This window comes from Salvelinus namaycush, chromosome 22 (assembly GCF_016432855.1).
Source record: "Salvelinus namaycush isolate Seneca chromosome 22, SaNama_1.0, whole genome shotgun sequence".
Classification (NCBI taxonomy): domain Eukaryota; kingdom Metazoa; phylum Chordata; class Actinopteri; order Salmoniformes; family Salmonidae; genus Salvelinus; species Salvelinus namaycush.
Window position 1 is genome coordinate 16,146,698 of NC_052328.1, and position 21,646 is coordinate 16,168,343.

The following is a 21,646-nucleotide window of genomic DNA, read 5'->3' on the forward strand; positions in this document are numbered from 1 at the left end:
TTTTTAGAGAGGTGGATTTTTAAAAGTAGAAGTTCAAATTGTTTGGGAACAGACCTGGATAGTATAACAGAACTCTGCAGGCAGTCTTTGCAGTAGATTGCAACACCGCCCCCTTTGGCCGTTCTATCTTGTCTGAAAATATTGTAATTGGGGATAAAAATGTCTGAATTTTTGGTGGTCTTTCTAAGCCAGGATTCAGACACGGCTAAAACATCCGGGTTGGTAGAGTGTGCTAAAGCAGTGAACAAAACAAACTTAGGGAGGAGGCTTCTAATGTTAACATGCATGAAGCCAAGGCTATTACGGTTACAGAAGTCATCAAAAGAGAGCGCCTGGGGAATAGGAGTGGAGCCAGGTACTGCAGGGCCTGGATTCACCTCTACATCACCAGAGGAACAGAGGAGAGGTAGGATAAGGGTACGGCTAAAAGCTATGAGAATTGGTCGCCTAGAGCTACTAGAGCAGAGAGTAAAAGGAAGTTTCTGGGGGCGATAAAATAGTTTAAAGGAATAATGTACAGACAAAGGTATGGTAGGATGTGAATACAGTGGAGGTAAACCTAGGTATTGAGTGATGATGAGAGAGATCTTGTCTCTAGAAACATCATTGAAACCAGGTGATGTCATCGCATATGTGGGTGGTGGAACTGAGAGGTTGGATATGGTATAGAGAGCAGGGCTAGAATCTCTACAGTGAAATAAGCCAATAAACACTAACCAGAACAGCAATGGACAAGGCATATTTACATTAAGGAGAGGCATGCTTAATCGAGTGATCAATAAGGGTCCAGTGAGTAGAGGTTGGTTGGGGTCGTGGCGATCCAGACAGCTGGCCGGGTATATGGCTATCGGTAGCAGCATAGGATGGAGGTCTGTTTGTAGATACCTCGTGCGTTTCCGTCGGTAGGTTCCGTGTAGTGGGGTTTTGTTCAGATAGCAGCCGATAAGACAGCTAACGATTAGCGGGCCTCAGATGAGCGTTCAGGTAACGTCGGGACGGAGGTGCCGGTTGGATAAATCCCTCGGGCAGAATAACGTCGGCAGTCAGTCGTGAAGGCCCGGTGGGGTTCCGTATCTGCAGCAGCAACAAAAGAAACGGGTCCGGATGGTGATGGAACTCCTCAGCTGGCTAGCTCCAGCATGATTTGAGTTTGCTCCGGGGTCGACGTAAGCCAATAGTCACACGGTATGCAGCTAGCTAGCTGCGAAATCAAGGTGCAAGTGTCCAGAGCCTGCGGTTGGAATCCGGGGAAACTGAGAGAGAAAAAAAAAAAAAAAAAAAAAAGTCCCGGAATGCTCCGGTCCGAGTCGCGTTGCACAAAAGTGCCGGTAGATTATCGAGCTAAAGGAATAGCTGATGACCGCAAAACGTGGGCAGCTGAAACACCAACGCTAGCCAGCAAACCGGCTAATTTCGGGGCAGCTACAGATTAGCTTCTGGCTAGCTATCGGAGTAGCTTCTGGTTAGCTTTCAGGCTAGCTTCTGAATTAGCCCCTGGCTGTCTTCCACGATGGATTTTCAGATTGAGGTAAATAATACTTATTGTAATTGGTGAAGCGGGTTGCAGGAAAGCTTTTGCAGGAAAGCTTTTGTAGTTGAGTTCTTGGATAATAAAATAAATTAAAGATATGTGAAGAAAAGGTGTAAATATATATATATACAGGACACGACACGACAATACGGAAAAAGACGTCTGAACTGCTAAGCCACCTTGGAATGCCCACGGGCCCTGATTTGTTATAATGTTTGAGCATAAGAACACAGAATTGGCCATGTCAAAATGTGTAGAATTGCAGGAAATGTACTTTCACACTGCAACATTCTCTCAGCTCCATAGGAAAATGCATAAAATAAAAAGGAAATTAGCTGACAAACAGCACATTTTTCTCTCTGCCGCCAATTCCGGACCAATTTAAGGTGCGCCTAACTCCGCACGCGCAACCCGTTGACACTGCTGCAACAACAACAAAAAACGAAGGGAAACACTGATTGAGGTACATGTGTGGGATCATATGCATTTCATGGATAAAGTAAAACACATACATGACTGTTAATCCTTCAATAATGAACTATAGGAATAAAATAGCCTTATAAAACAACTAACCTGCGGACCCGGATAGTAGCTTAAGACACTAAAAACATATATTTTAAATAAATATCAGTATACACTTCAATTACCATTAAAAGGGATGAAATCATGAACATAATGTGTTTTAGACTAAAATAACAATTAAAATGTGCTCCCTTTCCTAATCTTACCACTCCTAGCAAAATTGTCTCTGCATTGTCCTTTGCTCATGGGACAGTGAGGTAATTACTGAAAAGGTCAGTCTGCGAGTGATCAAATCATCGCTACGGCATTCACTCTACGCTTCCACTATCAACCACTGGTGCCTTTCTGGTGATTCCAGTCCATTAGAGGTGTGCCTGTGAATTTCGTTAGTGTTTGGAAAAAAGGGAAAGAGCTGTCAGTCAAAGGCCGGTCTGGCTTTGGATCTTGTGGGTGTTGAAATCTCTAAACCTGTATTTGTATGAATAAAAATGAGATTTAGACCGACTGCTTTCTCTGAAGACTTGTCAAAAATCTGACCTTCGCTGGAAAGGAAAAGGGAGATGAAGAAAAAAAGATTTAAAGATTTAGAAAGCTGAGGCTGGGAATGACTTGTGCATAACAAAATCTAGAAAATAAGATGGACGAGGGGGAGAAGAAAACCGTGTGAATGAATGTGTTCACCCTGCTCTCTTCTTTCCTAGCGCTCAGAGGTATAGTCGACCACTGTACAACCAATATAAATCCACAGAATTATTCAACGGGGGATTGAGACGGATTTGTCTGTTTGATGTTAAACACGGATCCTTTATAGAACCCTTCCCTGCCAATGTCACGGGAGAGATCCGATTCAATCTACACATCAAAACAATGCTTTTGCCTTTTTGGATGTTGTAAAACATGGCTTCAATTAGAAAATATGGACAGCTCATCTTAATAGGCATTACCAAATATGTCACAGTGCCAATTTGTCACTATTAGTTGCTTGTAAATCCAGTGTAGTGCCGGGATTACCCAACACAAGTCCTCATGGTTATCCTTGTCATCACTGGACAGCACTGGCAAACAAACCATAGCTACATCTCATAGGCGTTAAGGCAGACAAGAGCCCAAACCAGGCTTGGAGTGAATATAGAACATTCCAATTTAACATGTAAATATGATCTACAATGACCGCTGGAGACATTTTATGTCATACCCAAAACAGTCAATGATAGTCAATGACAACACAAAATGGTATTTTGTTGCGGTACAGACAGTTGACTGAATCCGCTGGCTTTACACACATATGCATACATACATATATACATATATACATACATACATATACACATATATATATATATAAAATGAATGACATTTTGAATAGTAAGCAGGGAAAGTTTGGCTAAATAAAGACTCCTTATTGAGATACTCAAGTACAAATAATTCCCCTCCTCGAAACTGTAGATTCAACAAGTCATGCTGTGTTTCATTCATGTTTAGAAGACATATCCTATGAGACAAAGAGGGAAAGTCTACCCTTTCATTGTTTGCAAACAAGCAGTTCAAGTCTAAAGACGCAGATGCAGATCCTAAATCTGTGGAAAGCACTAAATTATATGGGTTGAATGAGCTTAGTGATGGAAGATTAAGCATTTGGAACAATCCAAAACATCCCATCCAAAGAGGAGATATTGGGCCTACCTCCCCTAGGGAAGAGAGGGGTGGTGTGAGAAGGTGGGGTGAGGTGGGGTGGAGGCATGGCAAATGCTTCACCACTGGCCCAGGCTCCATAACTGTTCTCTTTGTTTGAAATAAAGAGAAACCCTCCTTCCAGAAGTTGTAGGAAACTTTTTTTTCTTCCAGAAAGAGAGACAACACTTCCTTTCCCAGAACAATTTATCTCTCTGCTTGACAAGACTCCCTGCTATATTTACCCAACTAAAATTGCAGATGATATACTTCCAGCTGCACTGTGCCATGGCACATGGCCCTGCCAATCACGCTGGCAGAATAGAGGAAGGAGAACAGAACCTTTAACGGGGAGAAAGTGGCTGAGAAACCTTTCGGGACTAATCCACATTTCCTTCGCTGGTTGCTTTTGTTGTTAGAGGAGCTAAGATACACAGTGTGAATGGAATTACTGGGCTTTCATTAAGCAGACAGCTGGACCACTGCAGCCTCAGAGCACCACTACACAGCCCACCCAGAAGAATTCACACAGAAACAAAAACACATTGATCAGTCAGTCAAACACAGAGTTGGGCTTTGGTCCGGTTATTTGATGTGCTTTTCTCGCACTAGGACAGGTGCATACCGTGTAAGAGAGCCAAATACGCACGAGATTGAGGGTTAAGGAGGCAATAACATCTCTTAACCCCCCTACTGTTTGTCCATTGGAAATGTCATATCAAACCACATTAGAACCACAAAACAAGATGGAAAAACAAATGCTGTACAATTAAGTCAGTCTGCTCAAACACAAACGGAAGTCACAACATGGGATAACAAAAGAATATTCAACCATTACAATAATATTCCAGCATTGTCAGAAGTTTCCCAACATTTTTTTAAGAATGGCAACTTGGGCTGAACTTAATCTATAAACTAATCTAACTGGCAACCAAGAGACTACAGCAGCTACCTCTGACGAATCAAAGTAGCTGAACATAATATAACAACACTTGCCAATGCTAGCTGTGGAACACTAACAAGGCCTTTGGTGTTCTTGGGGGGGGGGGGGGGGGGGGAGCGTGGCGGATTCCTCCCAGGCCTCTGTCGCAGCCGTGCCTGTCCATCTCGAGGCAGTGGCATTCCCTTGAGGAAGCGCTATGCCTGGAGGGGGCTGAGACCGTGGCCGCAGGCTCCATGTGTTCTGTCTCTCCACTAGCTGCTACTGCTGCTGCTGCGGCTGGGGCTGTGGAGCTGCCAGAACTCCCATTGCAAAGGCATGACGACACAAAGGCTTGACCGCAGAGTTGGCTCACTGGAGACCATCAGCTAGCACCACTCCATTAAATCCACACAACACAGCCACTCCAAATGATCAATCATTACAGATGTTGATAGAGACAGAATGGGGGTCAGGGGTTCTAATGGGGTTGTTGCATGTGAACCCTATATGGCACTAGAGATACCAGTTTAATAGAGATGCCGTAGACTAGTTACCATAAACGTTTGAATAACTTGAAAGCAACTTGCCATCGCATACTCTACTGACCGACTGATCAGTAAAGTAGGGAAAACCACATCCCTGGTGGAAACAAGTGAACTCAGGACAGCCAAAATCTGTATGTCTAGCATTTCCAAACTATAGCCCCAAGATGAGGAATATGAGCCAAGCCATACATGCACCACTCACAGTCTAAGCTGATTGCTTAAACACATAGCCATATCTATGAGAAGGGCAATACAAACACACCTGTGAAGATACAATCTCTTGTAGACCATCTAGAATGGAACATCGAAAAGATGACTTCATACAACATTTTGCATCCTTCTCCCAACATATTTGTAAAACAAATATAAAAATTATAATATGTTCCTACTCAACTTACCTGGAAAATAAGGGTTCAAAACTCACTTGCTTTTTTGATAAATAAGCAGATCAACACTTGAAGTTGATGTGAATTTACACTACAATAACTTAGTAGGCAAAATAAGTGAAAAGTAAAGATTCTAACCAGAAAACAAATCGGATGAAGTTAGCATACAGTAAATCTGCTATGAAACCACACACTGTCTTCAAAGTATTCACAGCCCTTGACTTGTTCCACATTTTGTTGTGTTACAGCCTATATTTTCAATTGATTACATTTAGATTGTGTCACTGACCTACACACAATACCCTAATAATGTCAAAGTGGAATTATGTTTTTACATTTTTTTTTCAGTTAATAAAAAATGAAAAGCTGAAATTTCTTCTTGAGTCAATAAATATACAACCCCTTCATCATGGCAAGCCTAAATAACTTCAACTGAATTGTGTCTTCCGCATTTAACCCATGCCCTCCGTATTTAATTTTTATGGCAAGCCTATATAAGTTCAGTTGTAAAAATGTGCTTAACAAGTCACATAAGTTACATGGACTCACTTTTGCAATAGTGTTTAACATTCAACATTTTGAATTACTACCTCATCTATGTACCCCACACATACAGATAATTGTACGGTCTCTCAGTCAAACAGTGAATTTCAAACACAGATTCAACCACAAAGACCAAGGAGGTTTTCTAAAGCCTCGCAAAGGGCACCTATAGGTAGATGGGTAAAAAAAATAAGCAGACATTGAATGTCAGTTTGAGCATGGTGAAGTTATTACACTTTGGATGGTGTATCAATACACCCACTCACTACAAAGATACAGGCGTCCGGAGTCCTTCCCAACTCAGTACCGGAGAGGAAGGAAACAGCTCAGGGATTTCACCATGAGGCCAATGATGACTTTAAAACTGTTGCAGAGTTTAATGGCTGTGATAAGAGAAAACTGAGGATGGATCAACACCATTATAGTTACTCCACAATACTAACCTAATTGACAGTGAAAAGAAGGAAGCCTGTACATAATTAAAAAACTCCAAAACATGCACCCTGTTTGTAATAAGGCACTAAAGTAAAACTGCATAAAATGTGTCAAAGAAAATAACTTTGTGTCCTGAATACAAAGCTTTATGTTTGGGGCAAATCCAACAACACAAACTGTGTACCACTCTTCATATTTTCAAGTATGGTGGTGGCTGCATCATGTTATGGGTATGCTTGTCATCTGCAAGGACGTTTTTTTTAGGAAACAGAATTGAGCCAAGACCAGGCAAAATCCTAGAGGAAAACTTGACAAATTCACCTTTCAACAGGAAAATAACCTAAAACACAAGACCAAAAATACACTGGAGATGCTTACCAAGACGAAATTGAAATGCTCCTGAGTGGCCTAGTCACAGTTTTGACTTAAATCAGCTTGAAAATCTATGTCAAGCCTTGAAAATGGCTAGCAATGATCAACAGCAAAAGAATAATGTGAAAATATTGTACAATTCAGGTGTGCAAAGCTCTTAGAGACTTACCCAGAAAGACTCACAGCTGTAATCACTGCCAAAGGTGATTCTAACATGTATTGACTCAGGGGTGTGAATACTTACGTAAATTAGATATTTTATTTGCAACAAAATTGCACACAAAAAACAAACATGTTTTCACTTTGCCATTATGGGGTATTGTGTGTAGATGGGTGAGAAAAACTATTTAACCGATTTTGAAATCAGGCTTTAACAATAACATGTGGAATAAGTCAAGGGGTATGGATACTTTCTGAAGCCACTGTATGGCACTGTAGGAGACTAGGTAGACTAACCAACCTAGTGTATGTGAAACAACTAAACCTCTTTTGCTCAGCAAACTATATGAAATTTAAAATTGTCATATGCATCATGTTGGCAACCATTCTGCAAAGAATGCAAAGTGACATCATGGAACGTGTTGCCAACATGGAGGATAGTTTCGCAAACTCAGTAGGCCTATAAAAGGTTTATTCCACCAGCATAGTATAGATCAAGACGGGCAGGATTCGATGGCACAGATACGTGCACTGCGGAGGATGCCTCAAGAAAATGTCCACGTCGAATGGACACCTACGGGAAAGCATAAGCGAGGTAGGCCATATATAATGTGGCGATGGACAGGGGTGGCTGAACTGGAAGAGATGAGTCTCATGGGACAGGGCACAAACTGTGGCCCAAGAGACTCCAGTGGAATATTGTTGCAGAATTATGTCCACCCCGGAATAAGAGGACTAAGTAAGTATAAAAGAATAGAACATTCTTATGTCTGAGTACAAGGAGAATATTGCCCTGCAGAGGAAATATAGTTGATAGAAGTAGTACATATTAAGAACAAAGTATTGTCACAACCAAAACCGATCAAGGAATTCTTGACAAGAATATTAAGACATGCAGGGAAATCAAATATAGTATTTTATATTTTTTTTACTGAATTGCAAGTTGCTAGAAGAGCTCCGAGGTAACAGTGTCTTGTGAAGCGTTGTGCATCGCCTCATAGTTGCACACATCTTCCAGTCTTTGTGCAGAGTAGAACACTTGCACAACTTAGCTTAACATTTACCTTCGCCGCCTCGTTCATAATGAGGAATTTGGATAAAAGATTAGCAAACAGTGATATCGTTTCAATGGGACTTCTTAAAATTATTAAGCTGAGTAGTCCCCCCAGTAAGACATTGGGAGAGATAATATTGACAAACGTGAAAGGCCAGCCTATTTCTCTGTGGAAATCTGCTGCACACCTGATTAAATATGCTCTTACTCTTCAGGCTGGAGAAGGTACTTTGTGATAACAATCTGAATGTGTTTAGCCCCAAGGTCCCAACTGGCTGAGGTTTATCCATGTAACGTATTGGCGAAGGGAAAATTGAAAATGAAAATTTGTCTTTTGTTTTAAGCTTGTCCGCTTCCATGGACAATGACAATTATCGTCATTCTCGTATATTGAATAATTATTATAAACTTTCACGTGTTATCATATCCTCTGTATCTCTGTATAATATGCTGTTAGGGAGGAAATGGTGACCTCATGGGTCAACTATACAGAGAAGAGGGCTAGTCAGGAATTAGTAAAGGAGACTTCACTACAGGCCTATGGCATGACAATTTCCCCAAAATTCAACAACACTTATGTGATGTGTTGTGCTCGTCATTATGACGTAATTACCTTTTATATTGTTGAGAGTCTCCTTCAGATGGCTGAAGCTGTGAAGCAATGGATCTTGTTCTTCATCCTGTACAAAGGTGAAACAATAAACAATATTGGCATCAACTAAAATTAATGAGAGGACTTTGAACCTCAAAAGTGAAACTATTCAAATGCTGCAGATTTGACCAAATGAACACACTGCCTACAATTTTAATACAATGGCTGTCTTCTACTCAGAGTATGTTCATATGTAGAGCTACGGTATAGTTTTTTTTATGAAGATTAGGCCTGAACACTACACAAACACATCCATGACAGCATTATGAAAACACAATTTTCCCCCCATCTATCTCTTAACTTTTTAATCTTTCTTCCTTTTGTACCAAGTCTGTCACATTACTTCCTGGAGCAGGTAATTCTACAATTAAAACTAAACTGTTGTCTTATGTCAAACTAAGCCTAGATTGGTAAATAGCATTGTGTTACTCCATTTTTCTTCACCAAGACAAATTAACTTACCAAAGGAGTGTGGGTATTCCACCTTGAATTCCTCTTGATGGCACTTACAACAGTAATAATCTCCCCTTGGACAATGTATATATTCTTGTCGACCATCCTGATATCTGAGAAGACAAACTATAAATTATATCAATTTGCAGTAGGCCTACTTCTTAATCTAAAGCAATAAAATGAATTAATGTAAAATAGCTCGGTAGTCAAAGACCAGCCAGTCAATGCAACTGTCTACACTGAACTATTTGATCCTACAGCTAAATCAGCATAAAGTAGAGGGTATCTCTGGACACCACCTCAAGACAAAAATTGGGCAAGCAGAACATTATCAGATTGACGTATGTTAATATTTGAGTAGCAGTGTCCCCACGTACCTCAAAATGGTTGGATTAACCTTTAAGCCGGCCAGAGAAAGGTACTGTAGAAAAAGAATACCCTGTCTTTGCAGGGAGATGTTATTGGTACAGGGGGTGGGAGTGCTGAAATGCAAGCTTTGAATGATAGACTTAAGCCTTGTTCACACTGCAGGCCTTAATGCTCAAATCAGTTATTTTTCAAATCGGTTTTGGAATACTGACTGTCCAAAACAGCAAGTTACAAGTGACCACATCCGATGTGTGTGTTCTGACAGCAGTCATTTTCTGACATGGCTACGCTAGTTGTCATAGTAACGACTGGTGTGCGAGCAGTGGTGTAGGCTGATAGGAAGCACGAGCAACACCACCAATCACTCAGAAGTTCTATAGCAAGCTAAGCTGAGAACAATGCCTGCCATGGACGTTTCCCAGATGCTTTCAATGTTCAAAATTATAGGTTTAAGAAAATGTTTAATAAAGCCTCAAAGGATAAAATGACCCAACTTTCAAAATTAGTCCTTTTTTGCTAGCTAGGTATAGCTGTTTAGAGTTCTAACACATTCACTCATTTGTTTGTAAACAATTAACAAGCTAATTAGCTACTACATGTCCTTGTCAAACTGTCAGAGTAGCTCGTAAGCAACACGATATGCCAAATAACAGTTTAAAACCACTTGAGGGCAAATACATTAGATTTGACCATTCAGACAAATCGCATGGCCAGGAATCAGATTTGCATGTGGTTCCCGATTCCATGTGCTTTTTAGCTGTTCAGGCTGAAAAAAAGGGCTTTATAAATACATTTGATTGATTAAAAGGCCAAGCTAAAAAGGCTGGTTGCCAAATGGGATTAAGACCTCAAGCAGTTTCACAGTACAATGTAAAGTTTAATATAACAAACAGATACTGTTTCATACTTTTGTTTTATCAAATAAACAATGATGAATTATCAAAAGTTCTTTCCGCTAGAATTTAAGAAATGAACAGTAGCTTTGCTCTCAACTTCCGAATGCTATGCCCCTTGATTTCAAATAGTTTCATCTCTAAGTAGCCTAATTCCTAAAAAGCAGCCCTGCTTGAAACTGGTACTACCACATTTACTGTCTCTGTAGTCCTGGCAAACTGCACAGCGCTTCATAATTTCGGTAAATTTAAGCGGTGGCTCTCCCATAGACACCAATGCAATAGCAGCTGGGTCTGGTCTACTTGTATATGAACCAGGAAAAATTAGCCAGTGAGATGTCTCGCTTCCTCTTCCGTTTCTGCTGGAGTGACAATATAAAGTAATTGTGAGCAACGCACTTGTACCAGAGGTCCTGTTTTGATGGGACAGGAAGTGTAGTTTCATGAAACACCAGGCACAAACTCAGCCAAACAAATGCACAGGAATAAAATGGAGAGGCGTAGCGATTGAAAGGAAAACAATTCAATCAAACAAACAAAACCAGAAGTGAGGACGTGACGGTTGAAAATGACCAATCAAATGAACGCAATTTAAAAGCTCTGCCATACCACTTCCTTGGGGGTGTTTTATACTGACGGTCATTTTAAACCATGAACAACTCCTGGAATTTTTACTTGTCGCACCAAGCCATGGAAATGGTTATGGATAACTTTATAAACGGTACTCGGAGTCCGCAATACTCTACACCCCAAGGACACAACCTTCCGAATGCGATTCCGCAATAAGGTAAGAAGCAGTCTTATTATTTGTTAACAACGCAATCTAGCTAGATCACTAAGTTAAATTACTACAGCCAATACCTAATGTTAATAGCTAGTTAAACTTTGTAGTTAACAGGATCATGTTACATGGATTTTAGTTATAAGAGTAAGAAATTGCATGTTGCTGTTTTGACTAAAAACAAGCTAGCTAATTTTTATTTGTATATGTTTTAGAGGGTAATGTTAGCTGGAAAGCAAAGAAAGCTAGCTAGCTACCAAAACATAGTTGGTTACCCAACAGCTAGCTAGCTAACTATGCCTAGTAAAATACAGCAAAGGAGACAAGCGGCTATTGACAGTTAATTTTTCTCATTAGCTCATGGGACCCTCGGGCCTGCCAGGAATCTCTTCGTGCGAGGGAACGACGCATCACCAAACGAGGGCATGGATTTCTAACAACTCATAGCCAGGCTGAATCCGATGCCGGACTACAACACAGTGGTTGATATGAACGAAAGGCTAACACAAGTAGCTCAACTATTCCAACAGCAGCAGCTACAGCAGAGCTCTTCTCCAGTGACTGCACCAGGACAGGCATTTGTCGGGCAAGATGGAATGAGCTTTAAGTTAGTTAATTGTTTACTTCTACAACTTGCACATTAGTGGTAGCTAATGTTGAATATTTGAATCCTGTACATTTGCTAATGATGGTATTTTCTGTTTTAATAGCGGACAGTAAGGGATCTACACATTATGCTGGCAAGAACAAATATATGCCGCAATAAAAAGTGAGGAAAAATTTGTTTATGACTGACAAAAGTTTCCAAGCAATGCAGGGTAGGTTGTTGTATGATGGCTGTCTTAGCATTCTCAAATATGTTACATTAAATAGTGGTATAAACTGCATAAACTTAAATTCATGTCTTAGGAAAAAGTCCTCACAACACCTGTGTATTGTCTGTTGGTCAACCAGCTGAGATTAAGGTAGACAGATGGAGAGTGGAGCATTGCAGAGTTTGAAGGTGAGGAGTCTCAGAAAGACATGGACTGCCTAACAGAGTTCTACATCTTACATTTTCAAGAATTTTGATACATATAATCATTGCTAATACACCACACTGACTGAATTAGCATCCATTAGTGTGTGTGTGTGTGACGGTCAGGATAACTACATAGTATGTCTAGGGCTGGACATATTGGCAGTCAGGATCTCTAGTCCCCACCGAGTGTTGTTAACGCCCCAAGGCTCCCCTTATCTAACAGTCCGTGGAGAAACCATCTTGAGTGTTCAGAGATAAAACACCTAACTTCTTCTTACTGGTATGGAAGTAGCTAGAGTCTTCGGTCTTCTTCTCAACTGAAATTAGTTATCTACTTGAAAATCCCCATGTTTTAGACTCTTTTATCAGTAATATCCGCGCGACTGGCTACCTGTCATTTTGACAACTACGCTACTGTGTCAACTGTGGACGGATTGATAACCTAACAGTAGCATCACTAGCAAGCTAGCTACTCACCTAGCCTTGTAATTTACAGGCCTGGCATAGATACGATGATTAGGCTAGCCCAGCTAGTTAGCTGGCTGAGAAGTAATAAAGGCTTGCTTACATGTTGGGATTATCTTCATTTTAAACATGAGTTGCTGATTTACAACAGAATATTCCTAATGCTGCAGTGAATTTAGTTTTGATCACCAATCATGTGATGGGTGATACAAGTTAGCTAGATAGTTAAGTAGCTAACTAACTAGGGTAATTGACTTGACACCAATGCTCCAATCTAGCTAGCTAGCTAAATAACTAACCAGCTAACGTTACATAGACAAGTGGCTTGGGAAATTATTGTATACCGCTATCGATATGCTTTATCTATTTTCACGACCAAAGATTAAACATTAACTTGGTGAGACAACTAGCTAGCTAACGTTAGCTATCAAGTTACGTAGCTAGCTGGGCTCAGTCAAATTGGACAGGTCGGCTAGCTAGTTCTGCCGTAGTTTACATTTTTGACGACACACAGTCGGGGTGAAACAATGACTGTGTGAAGTTAGCTTTTACTGGATTTATGACTCATCAACTAGCAAACTAACATTGCGCAAAAATGTGTAGTCCAAACTGAACTGTGAAAATAGCCTACCTGTATGGTTGCAGTTCCAAGATGGAGTCCTGTACAATTTCAACTGATGATAGCTAACTTAGTTAGCTAGCAAGCTAACTGGCCAACAGTGATGACCAAAAATCAATTACAACATATAGGACAATTCAAATATTTTGACATCCCAGTACGTGAGTCATATTAAAACCCACAACTATTGATTCATTCGGTAATTTGTTCCTAATATGGACAAATGTAACACATAAACCGGCTGTCAATCTGTTCTTGGTAAACACACTGACGTGGAAAACCTGGGTCTTCACAACCGAACATGCTGCACTGGGATGGTTTGACAACTCTAAGCCAATCGCATGTTATGTTTGACAGCTCTCTAGGCCGACGAAATATAATTCTTATTGGAAAAAATACCTTGAATCACTAGAAGACGGAAGTTTTTTTTAACATTTATTATAACTAGCTACATAAACTTCTGTTGACTTATCCATAAACGAATGTATCCAACTACTCTAGCTACATGAAATCAAGGAATCTAAATGGGCGGGACTAACCGTAAGCAAGGTTGATTGAGTGTTCGTGATGACGAAAGCATTATGGTCAGCATCCTTGGAAATGCCAAAGACTGCAGCACAAGGCTACATCTTTGTAATCTGGTGTAAACAACAACACAAGCTGTTATTGCAGCCCATGTTCCCAATACTTATATGGTTGGTTCATCTGTTGATACACATGTATGAAGGTTTTGGTTGATTGATTCTGTTGGTGGCCCAGTATGATGAAATGATCATACAAAATTATTTCTGGAGCCAATGTTTCCTTATGCATTTATGGCTGTGCTGTTCTTTAGAATTAGAAAATGTAGGCACTAAAGTTATTCCATAATGATTAATGAATCAATAGATAGGCCTATTAACCGTGTAAGGAGGGACAACTTAATGTAAAAATATAAAAATTAAAATTTAACGTTAGGCTACAGTGCAGCATAAACTGCATTTTTGTGGAAAATGAAAGCATTTATGTTTCTATGTGCAGTGTAAAGATGTTGTAGGGTTTTCTATAACTATATCAAAACCCTTATCTCGCTGTGTGATGTCAGTGGCCCGTTTCTAACCTGAAAGTATTACTTTCTGTTTAAAACATGCAGCAGCAACTCCTTACAATCAAAGCCCTCTATTTGCTCTTTTGCTAAGTGTTTGATCACCTGTGGGGTTTGTAATTGCAACATTTCATCTGCAAATAAATGCACGTCATAGACACGGCAACCCCACTGAGGCAATAACAAGACAGTTGAGCATACCACAAATGTCATGTATGTACAGGTGTATGACTGACATCTTTATGGATGTCAGTCATACACCTGTACATACATGACATTTGTGGTATGCTCAACCAATAGGTTATATTTTGTACAAATTGTAGTGAACATCTGTCAGATTAGCACAAATAAACACCTGGAACCTTTTTAGATGATCGTATTTCATCAACAAAACAAAAATTGTTCAACAGTTTGCACATTGAAACAATGTGTTGATGTATTCATCAAACAGCAGAATCATGCTTCCATAATCATGGACAACGATGTAAAAGAAGTAGGCTATTGAATGATCATTTATGATGGAATGTTGCGCTGCCTGCGTATTATGATGTGTCCTCATCTGACCCATAGTGTGATATGTTTTGACTGAATGTCCCCGTCATTCTGTTTCCACACTTCTTCTCCACACTATGTGAAACATCTGGATTTCTTTTGATTACATTTACTTCATCCAAACTGCAAATATTTACTCAAGATATCTGGGAAGTGGTCCTTTGTAGCTCAATTGGTAGAGCATGGAGCTTGTAATGCCATGATATTGGGTTCGATTCCCGGGACCACCCATTCCCAAATGTATGCAGACATTACTGTAAGTTGCTTTGGATAAAAGCATCTGCTAAATGGCATATGTTATGTAAGTAACACAAATCATTATTCATAGTTACCCTATTACAGACTGCTAAAACTAATGCCAACATTTGGAATCAGTTGACAATGAAACCTAGGATGTTATCCATTGCAGAGTTGCTTGTAGAATTCCTTTGTCATATTTCTCAGGCGATTGAATCTAACTCATATATTTTGATTATGTATTCATTTTAAGGCAGCGGTGGCCTCATTTGATGGAGTTCGACATAGGCATAGGCCTTGTTTGCCAGGTGATTGTAAGAAATCTGACAAAATCCGGTTTAAGGCACAGTAAGCCTATTGGTGCTGTAATAAGATACAGTATATAGCTTAGGCTATTATCAAAGGCATTTGTGACTACAAGCTAAAGACACATTTGGAATTCTGAAGACAATACTCGTAAAATGGTGATGGACCTTCAAATCAATTAGCTTTCGCCAGTGACTAAATCCTATACCAATATTGGCTACTTGACATAAAATTATGAATATGTACAAGGTAGTCCTTCTATACAGTTTGGATTGCCATTGGGTAAATGACAAAGGACACATACAGCAAATTGGCCAGTGTTAACTAGTGTTGATTTTTCAGTTTAACATTTCTAGTTTTCATTCAGGAGTTAAATTAACTTTGTAAGAGTTAAATGAACACTCAGTGGCGTAAAATAACCACAGTGTTGGTGTTAATAACCAGAGTTGAACCAAAGCCAGGCCCATCATTATCATATTTCCCATAATGTTCTATTGCAGGTTGATTTTTAGAATTGTTTGTTTCAATATCTTTGTTTTTGCATATATTTGATTGAGTAATTAATCTTATGCTACTCAAATATAAATAACATAGATTTTTCTAAACTAATCCAATCTGTTTCTTGGACTTATTGCACCGGTTACTGAAATGGTTGTTCCAGTTTACATGCTTGAGGTAATCTATAGTCTTCCCAACCCTGCAGTCATTCTGAATGTAGATTGTGGGTGAATAGAAACTATAAATGTTGGATATCCCCACTCTGGCTGGATTCCAATAGGAATTTCACATCCCTTTGCAAGCCAGCATAATGTGACTTGCAGGTCTGATGTGGAATGTAAACCATGAGTTTCAGGCCACTGTATTAGGGTAAAACTAGGCCCTCAAAATAAGGCCTTGTGAAATATCTATGGTATTGTCTTAAAACCATTGAATTTTAATGATAACATATTCACTTAGGATCTCACTTGGTGAAAGCCACAGGGCTAGAAATTAATGAATGCAACAACGATGTCTCTGTCACTAACAAATACAATCATGGGTAGTAACTGTACCATTCACTCGAAAGGCAAGGGCAAGGAAATATGCAAATAAGGCTTTACACTAATCGCAGTGTTAATTTAACACTGAAAAATGTGGACCATATAGACACTGGGACAGTGTTAAATTTAACACACTCGGTGTTGATTTGACACTGGAGAATTTTCTGTGCAGGAAGAATTTGTCAGCAGTGGGTTCAATACACACAATGTCAACAGGAAGTGCATGGGTGTTGTTTGGCTGATCATCTTATTCTGGAACTTCCATATTGGATATCCTAAGTTTTGAATTAAAATGCTTTGGCAAACTTCATAATTTGCATCATCAATTAATTACTTAATCACAGATAGGGGAAAGCTGTTTATCTGGATTTTTTTTTTAATTAAATAAGATTAGTAGGTTCTATTAATGCACAGGAGTACCAAATATTATTTTAGTCCATGTTCTCTCCCCTCCTCCCTATGGCACTGAGCGTTCCTCCGTGCGTGGAAGGTTGACAACCCTCAATACCTGTTTAACCTACACGTAGCTGTCACGTTATTGCCTTATTCACATATCAATAATGATTCATCCAAGAAAGAGACGTCGTTATTCTAAAGTATTTGTCGCCATGCGTTTGTCGTAATGATGAAATTGAAATACAATAAAATAATTGGCTACTTTGACTCAGCTCGATATCACCTGGACAAAGCGAAGCGAAAAGCTACGCAAGCCGAGAATACAGAGAAAAGTGGCGGGGATACGTCGCAGTCATGTGAGGGTGCATGGCTGCAAGATAGAGAGAGAGAGAGAGAGAAAGGGAGAGAGAGAAAGGGAGTGTGTGTGTGTGTGTGCGTGTGTGCGCGTGTGTGCGTGTGTGCGTGCGTGCGTGCGTGCGTGCGTGTGTGCGTGCGTGTGTGTGTGTGTGTGTGCGCGTGTGTGTGTGTGTGTGTGTGTGTGTGTGTGTGTGTGTGTGTGTGTGTGTGTGTGTGTGTGTGTGTGTGTGTGTGTGTGTGTGTGTGTGCGGGTTGCTTGCGCCCGAGCGCGCACCGTGGAGTTGGTACCGGGCAAGTAAAAGCGGTGAAGTGGGCAGTCCTTTCTGCAGTGGACCTGTCGCACAAGATATTTAGCATAAAGTCAGTCCCACCGCTGTATGGGGATCAAGCCTTCACTCTTCGACTGCCTTCATGTCTGACAGCATTGAAAGAGGGAAACTGACGATTTTTTACTTTACAAACAGAGGAACTTTCTTCATGTCAGCAACATCTCATTCGGACAACCATTAACCCACATCAAGCTTGCCTTTTCGGGGGATTAATTTAACCAGACCGGGATTTCATGTAAGTGCAAGTAGGATAGTCTCTCAGTACAACTCCAAATGTCGTGGTTGTGTCTGTTATGACAGCATGTGCAGTAGGCAAGCAAATGAGTAGATTGCCCTTGTTTGAAGTATCAATCAATAACGAAGCCTATACATTGTTGTACTAGTGTTGCTAGTCTGAAACTGCCACCTTACAAACTCAAGCGTTACCAGCAAATTACTCTAAATTTATTGACCAAAGGTTTAGGATACTCGGTAAGTCCGTTAACATGATTTAGGTAAAACTTTCATTGCGTGGTTAAACTTTCATTGACCAAGGTAAAAGAAATAGACTCATGTTAAAAGTTTAGTTCATTATTAATGATGATGATGATGTGTCACATCTGGCTTTACAAACTCAAAGTTAGGTTCCATATAAGAGTGCACTCTGTTACTATAACCATAGCCATAATGCAAACCCTTATCTGAATTAAACATACATCTATTAGGCCTAGCCTGTATACCTTGACAATAACATTGAAAGTGTAGACCACAATGTATCTAAAATGATCTCTAATATTGGACTTGATTAATGTCTTAGTGGGTAAAGGCTAAACGTTTTTAAACCTTGCCTATGCTCCTCTTGTGAAATGTAAATTTGCTTTAATTCAGGTGAAAAATAAGTCTGTTTCCATCTTTCTAAAGCTAAATAAATATATTTGTTTACCAGCATTTAATATATCAGAATTGATATACATGCTAACACATTTTTCCCATTGTTTGTCCAAATGATAAACTCTTTCGAAATGCAACTCGTATGATTTTGTCTTGCATGGGAGGCGCTTTCTGTGAGACTATTTCAGAGGTCAAACATTTTTGGGGAACTAGCCGAAATTGATAGGTGGCAGGTGCTCCCGAGCGACAAGAGACCTCAGAAAGAAAAACAGAGCTACCCTCTCCCGTCTAAGCCTCGGAACTCTCTCCATACAAACATGCGTGCGCTCAATCATCCCTGAACATGGTTTGTTTTCGAGCATATATTTAAGTATAAATCACTGCTATTGTTTCATATAGGCTAACAATCCTTTGTTGGGTCCATGTTTGTGGCCTTTTTAGTCATGGAAAACATAGGCCTTAAAAGGATATAGGCTATTACGAATTCAACTATATTACTTCATTCTAACACTATAACCTAATATGTTTACAATAATTGAAAACTTCTTTAGATATATGTCATGCAGAAATTTGAATGACAATCATCATTTATTTAATTGATTTGATAGTAACGTGTCTTACACATCTTGGCCTATTCTGTATGGTGGGCTTATACAGGGGTATTTTAAAAGTGGTATATAAATTGGCTTTTTAATATTTATTCTGTGGGAATAAGAAAATAATACTTTCAGTAGTAGCCTACAACGTTGAACAACAAGTGTCAATCTATTTTTTCGATTTTAAGAGGTCAAATGGCAAACCATTATATATATTATATAATATATAATATATAATATATAATATATATATTAATAATATATATATATTATATATATTATATTAAGAATCGATGATTTAGGCCATGTCATTTTTTATTGCATGTTATTTTGTAGTTTTCAGTCTGACACGTGTTCCACATCACATGTGAAGTTAAAGATCAAGATAATATTAGATGTGATCATTTGTGTATTTGTGTACTTGTAAGGTACCTCTAGATTTAGCATTATTTAGCATTATACATTTCACTCAAAATGTAGATATAGGACAATTGATATTTTTAATTGCTCCTATTTCAGATTGCTTTATGTTTATTAATTGAACAATTTATTGTGAATCTGAACGTCCAGACAAAGCTATAAAGTTATTCACATGGCCTACCAGCTCAGTCATTTCAGTGGCAAATAATCTGTAATAAAACATATATGCGCACGTTTAAAATGTTCTGGTAAATACAAAATATAATAGCCTAATAATGATAATAATAATAAAATGGACTTCATAACATCGAATAAATTGCTCCGAAAATAACTTGGGACATTGAGAAATCCGAGTTCATGCTTTGCCACTCCCAGTAATATGCAAATTAATGTTAGGAGGGGAGAAATTAACATCTACAAACATTGGGCCGAAATTCCATCTGCCGCCTCCTCGAGAAGGCCCTTAATATGTTCTCAGACAGCAAAGTGACACACATCTTAATCAAGTCTTAATCCAAGGAATTAATTCTCAACGCGTTTATGAATAATTCCAAGGCTAATGCACAAGTCCGTGGAAATGTAAGCAGTCTGCCTCTGCCGTAACAACAGATGGAACCAGCAATCTCCTGAAAAATGAGAGGATTTCTGCTTCCATTTTTATTATTATCAGATGTATATTTTAATGAGACCGATTTCGTATAGGCAACTGCTTATGCAAAGCGCTCTGCTTGTGCAAACTAGAGACCCCAACTCCTACTTATGTTGATTTGCGCAAAGAGTTGAACACGAGTTAAACTTCATTCTGTTCATATGAGTGAACGTGCACTCCCATCTGTGCTTACAGCAATGTTTTATGCTCTTAAAGCGCATTGTGGAGACAGAAAACAGAGGGACACAGAGGTTGAATGTGGATGGTGAGTGGTGGTGCACTGCTCCCAATTTAACAATGCATGGCGCACGAGCACGAGACCAAGTCCTTAGAAAACATCACAGTAATTCTAATAAAGTTGTTGAACTACCAAGGTTACACAGTCAATCGCTACGGGTTATGTTTGTCAGACAAGCAATTTGCCTGTAGCATTTCAGCATGTCAGGTTACGATCAAGTATCTGATATAGCCAACAGCTATATCAACATTAGTAGGCCTTTTTGTAGACTATTGAACAAGAAAAAAATAATGATTTATAATCTGACTATGAATAGTATCATGATTTGTTGTAATTATTCCTATTATAATACATGTATTATTACCATTGTACACATTTAGTGACTAGCTTGACTTCACTTATTTCAATGGGTGAACAATTGGTTATATACAATATGTCTTAATTATGAGTCATTTATGGATTGAAATAGAGTGCATGCCTTTTGACAACATAATCAGGCATCTCTGATTTAACTTGTAGGAAAGGATACATTCTCAACTGTAGGCCTACACATTTATGCACATTTCTATGATAAATTAAAGGAGCCACCATAGGGAAAATGTTATATTTTCAGAGATGTTAGGTGAAGTAATTGATTGATATTGTGACAGATGTTGTCAAATATAAAGCAGATAACAATGAACGAAATGAATTGGTAATTAACTAAGTCATCATCATAACATACCCTATAAACATATAGGACATTGCACCTATAGTCATTAGGTTATGACTAAGGATAACCTTTATAATATGAATGCACATGCACTAAATAACACAACATTATTGTAAATCTGGGGTGACCTCGGGACATTCCATTCAGTGTCTCTTGAAATTCAAAAAAGCTTAGTGTCCATTTTATCAATGTGTCCTTGTTAGACCCATGATGGGTTGTTGGCCTTATCTAATTCTAGGGAAGGGACTTGATTTGGAATATGAAATATAATAATGTCGCGGCTCTGAAGGGGACACTGACACCTTGTTCTAGGCAAAATGACGGGTGAGTGTTACCGCACTCCCGGCCAAACTTCCCAACCTCTCTCAGCACTGCTCTGACACGGTCCCATACATCACTGTCAAAGTGGATATGTGTCTGACTGTGTCAAATTCATATTTCTGACCAAAATACTGTTATTCTCTGGT

General features: G+C 39.2%; 1 protein-coding gene across 5 annotated transcripts in view; it reads right to left on the reverse strand.

The window, feature by feature from the left end:
• Window positions 1–13,668, reverse strand: part of LOC120017611 (Golgi-specific brefeldin A-resistance guanine nucleotide exchange factor 1-like) — an 80,342-nt gene extending 66,674 nt beyond the window's left edge. For 4 of the 5 annotated variants that reach the window (XM_038960493.1, XM_038960490.1, XM_038960491.1 and 1 more), the window contains exons 1-4: window positions 13,406–13,668; window positions 9,623–9,688; window positions 9,255–9,358; window positions 8,754–8,820 (exon numbers count right to left, since the gene is read on the reverse strand). In XM_038960493.1, coding sequence (XP_038816421.1) covers window positions 8,754–8,820; window positions 9,255–9,350 — 163 coding nt within the window. In that variant the 5' untranslated portion in view covers window positions 9,351–9,358; window positions 9,623–9,688; window positions 13,406–13,668. The remainder of the gene's footprint in view (window positions 1–8,753; window positions 8,821–9,254; window positions 9,359–9,622; window positions 9,689–13,405) is intronic. The other variant, XM_038960489.1, reaches the window with a different exon arrangement.
• Window positions 13,669–21,646: the final 7,978 nt, after the last annotated feature.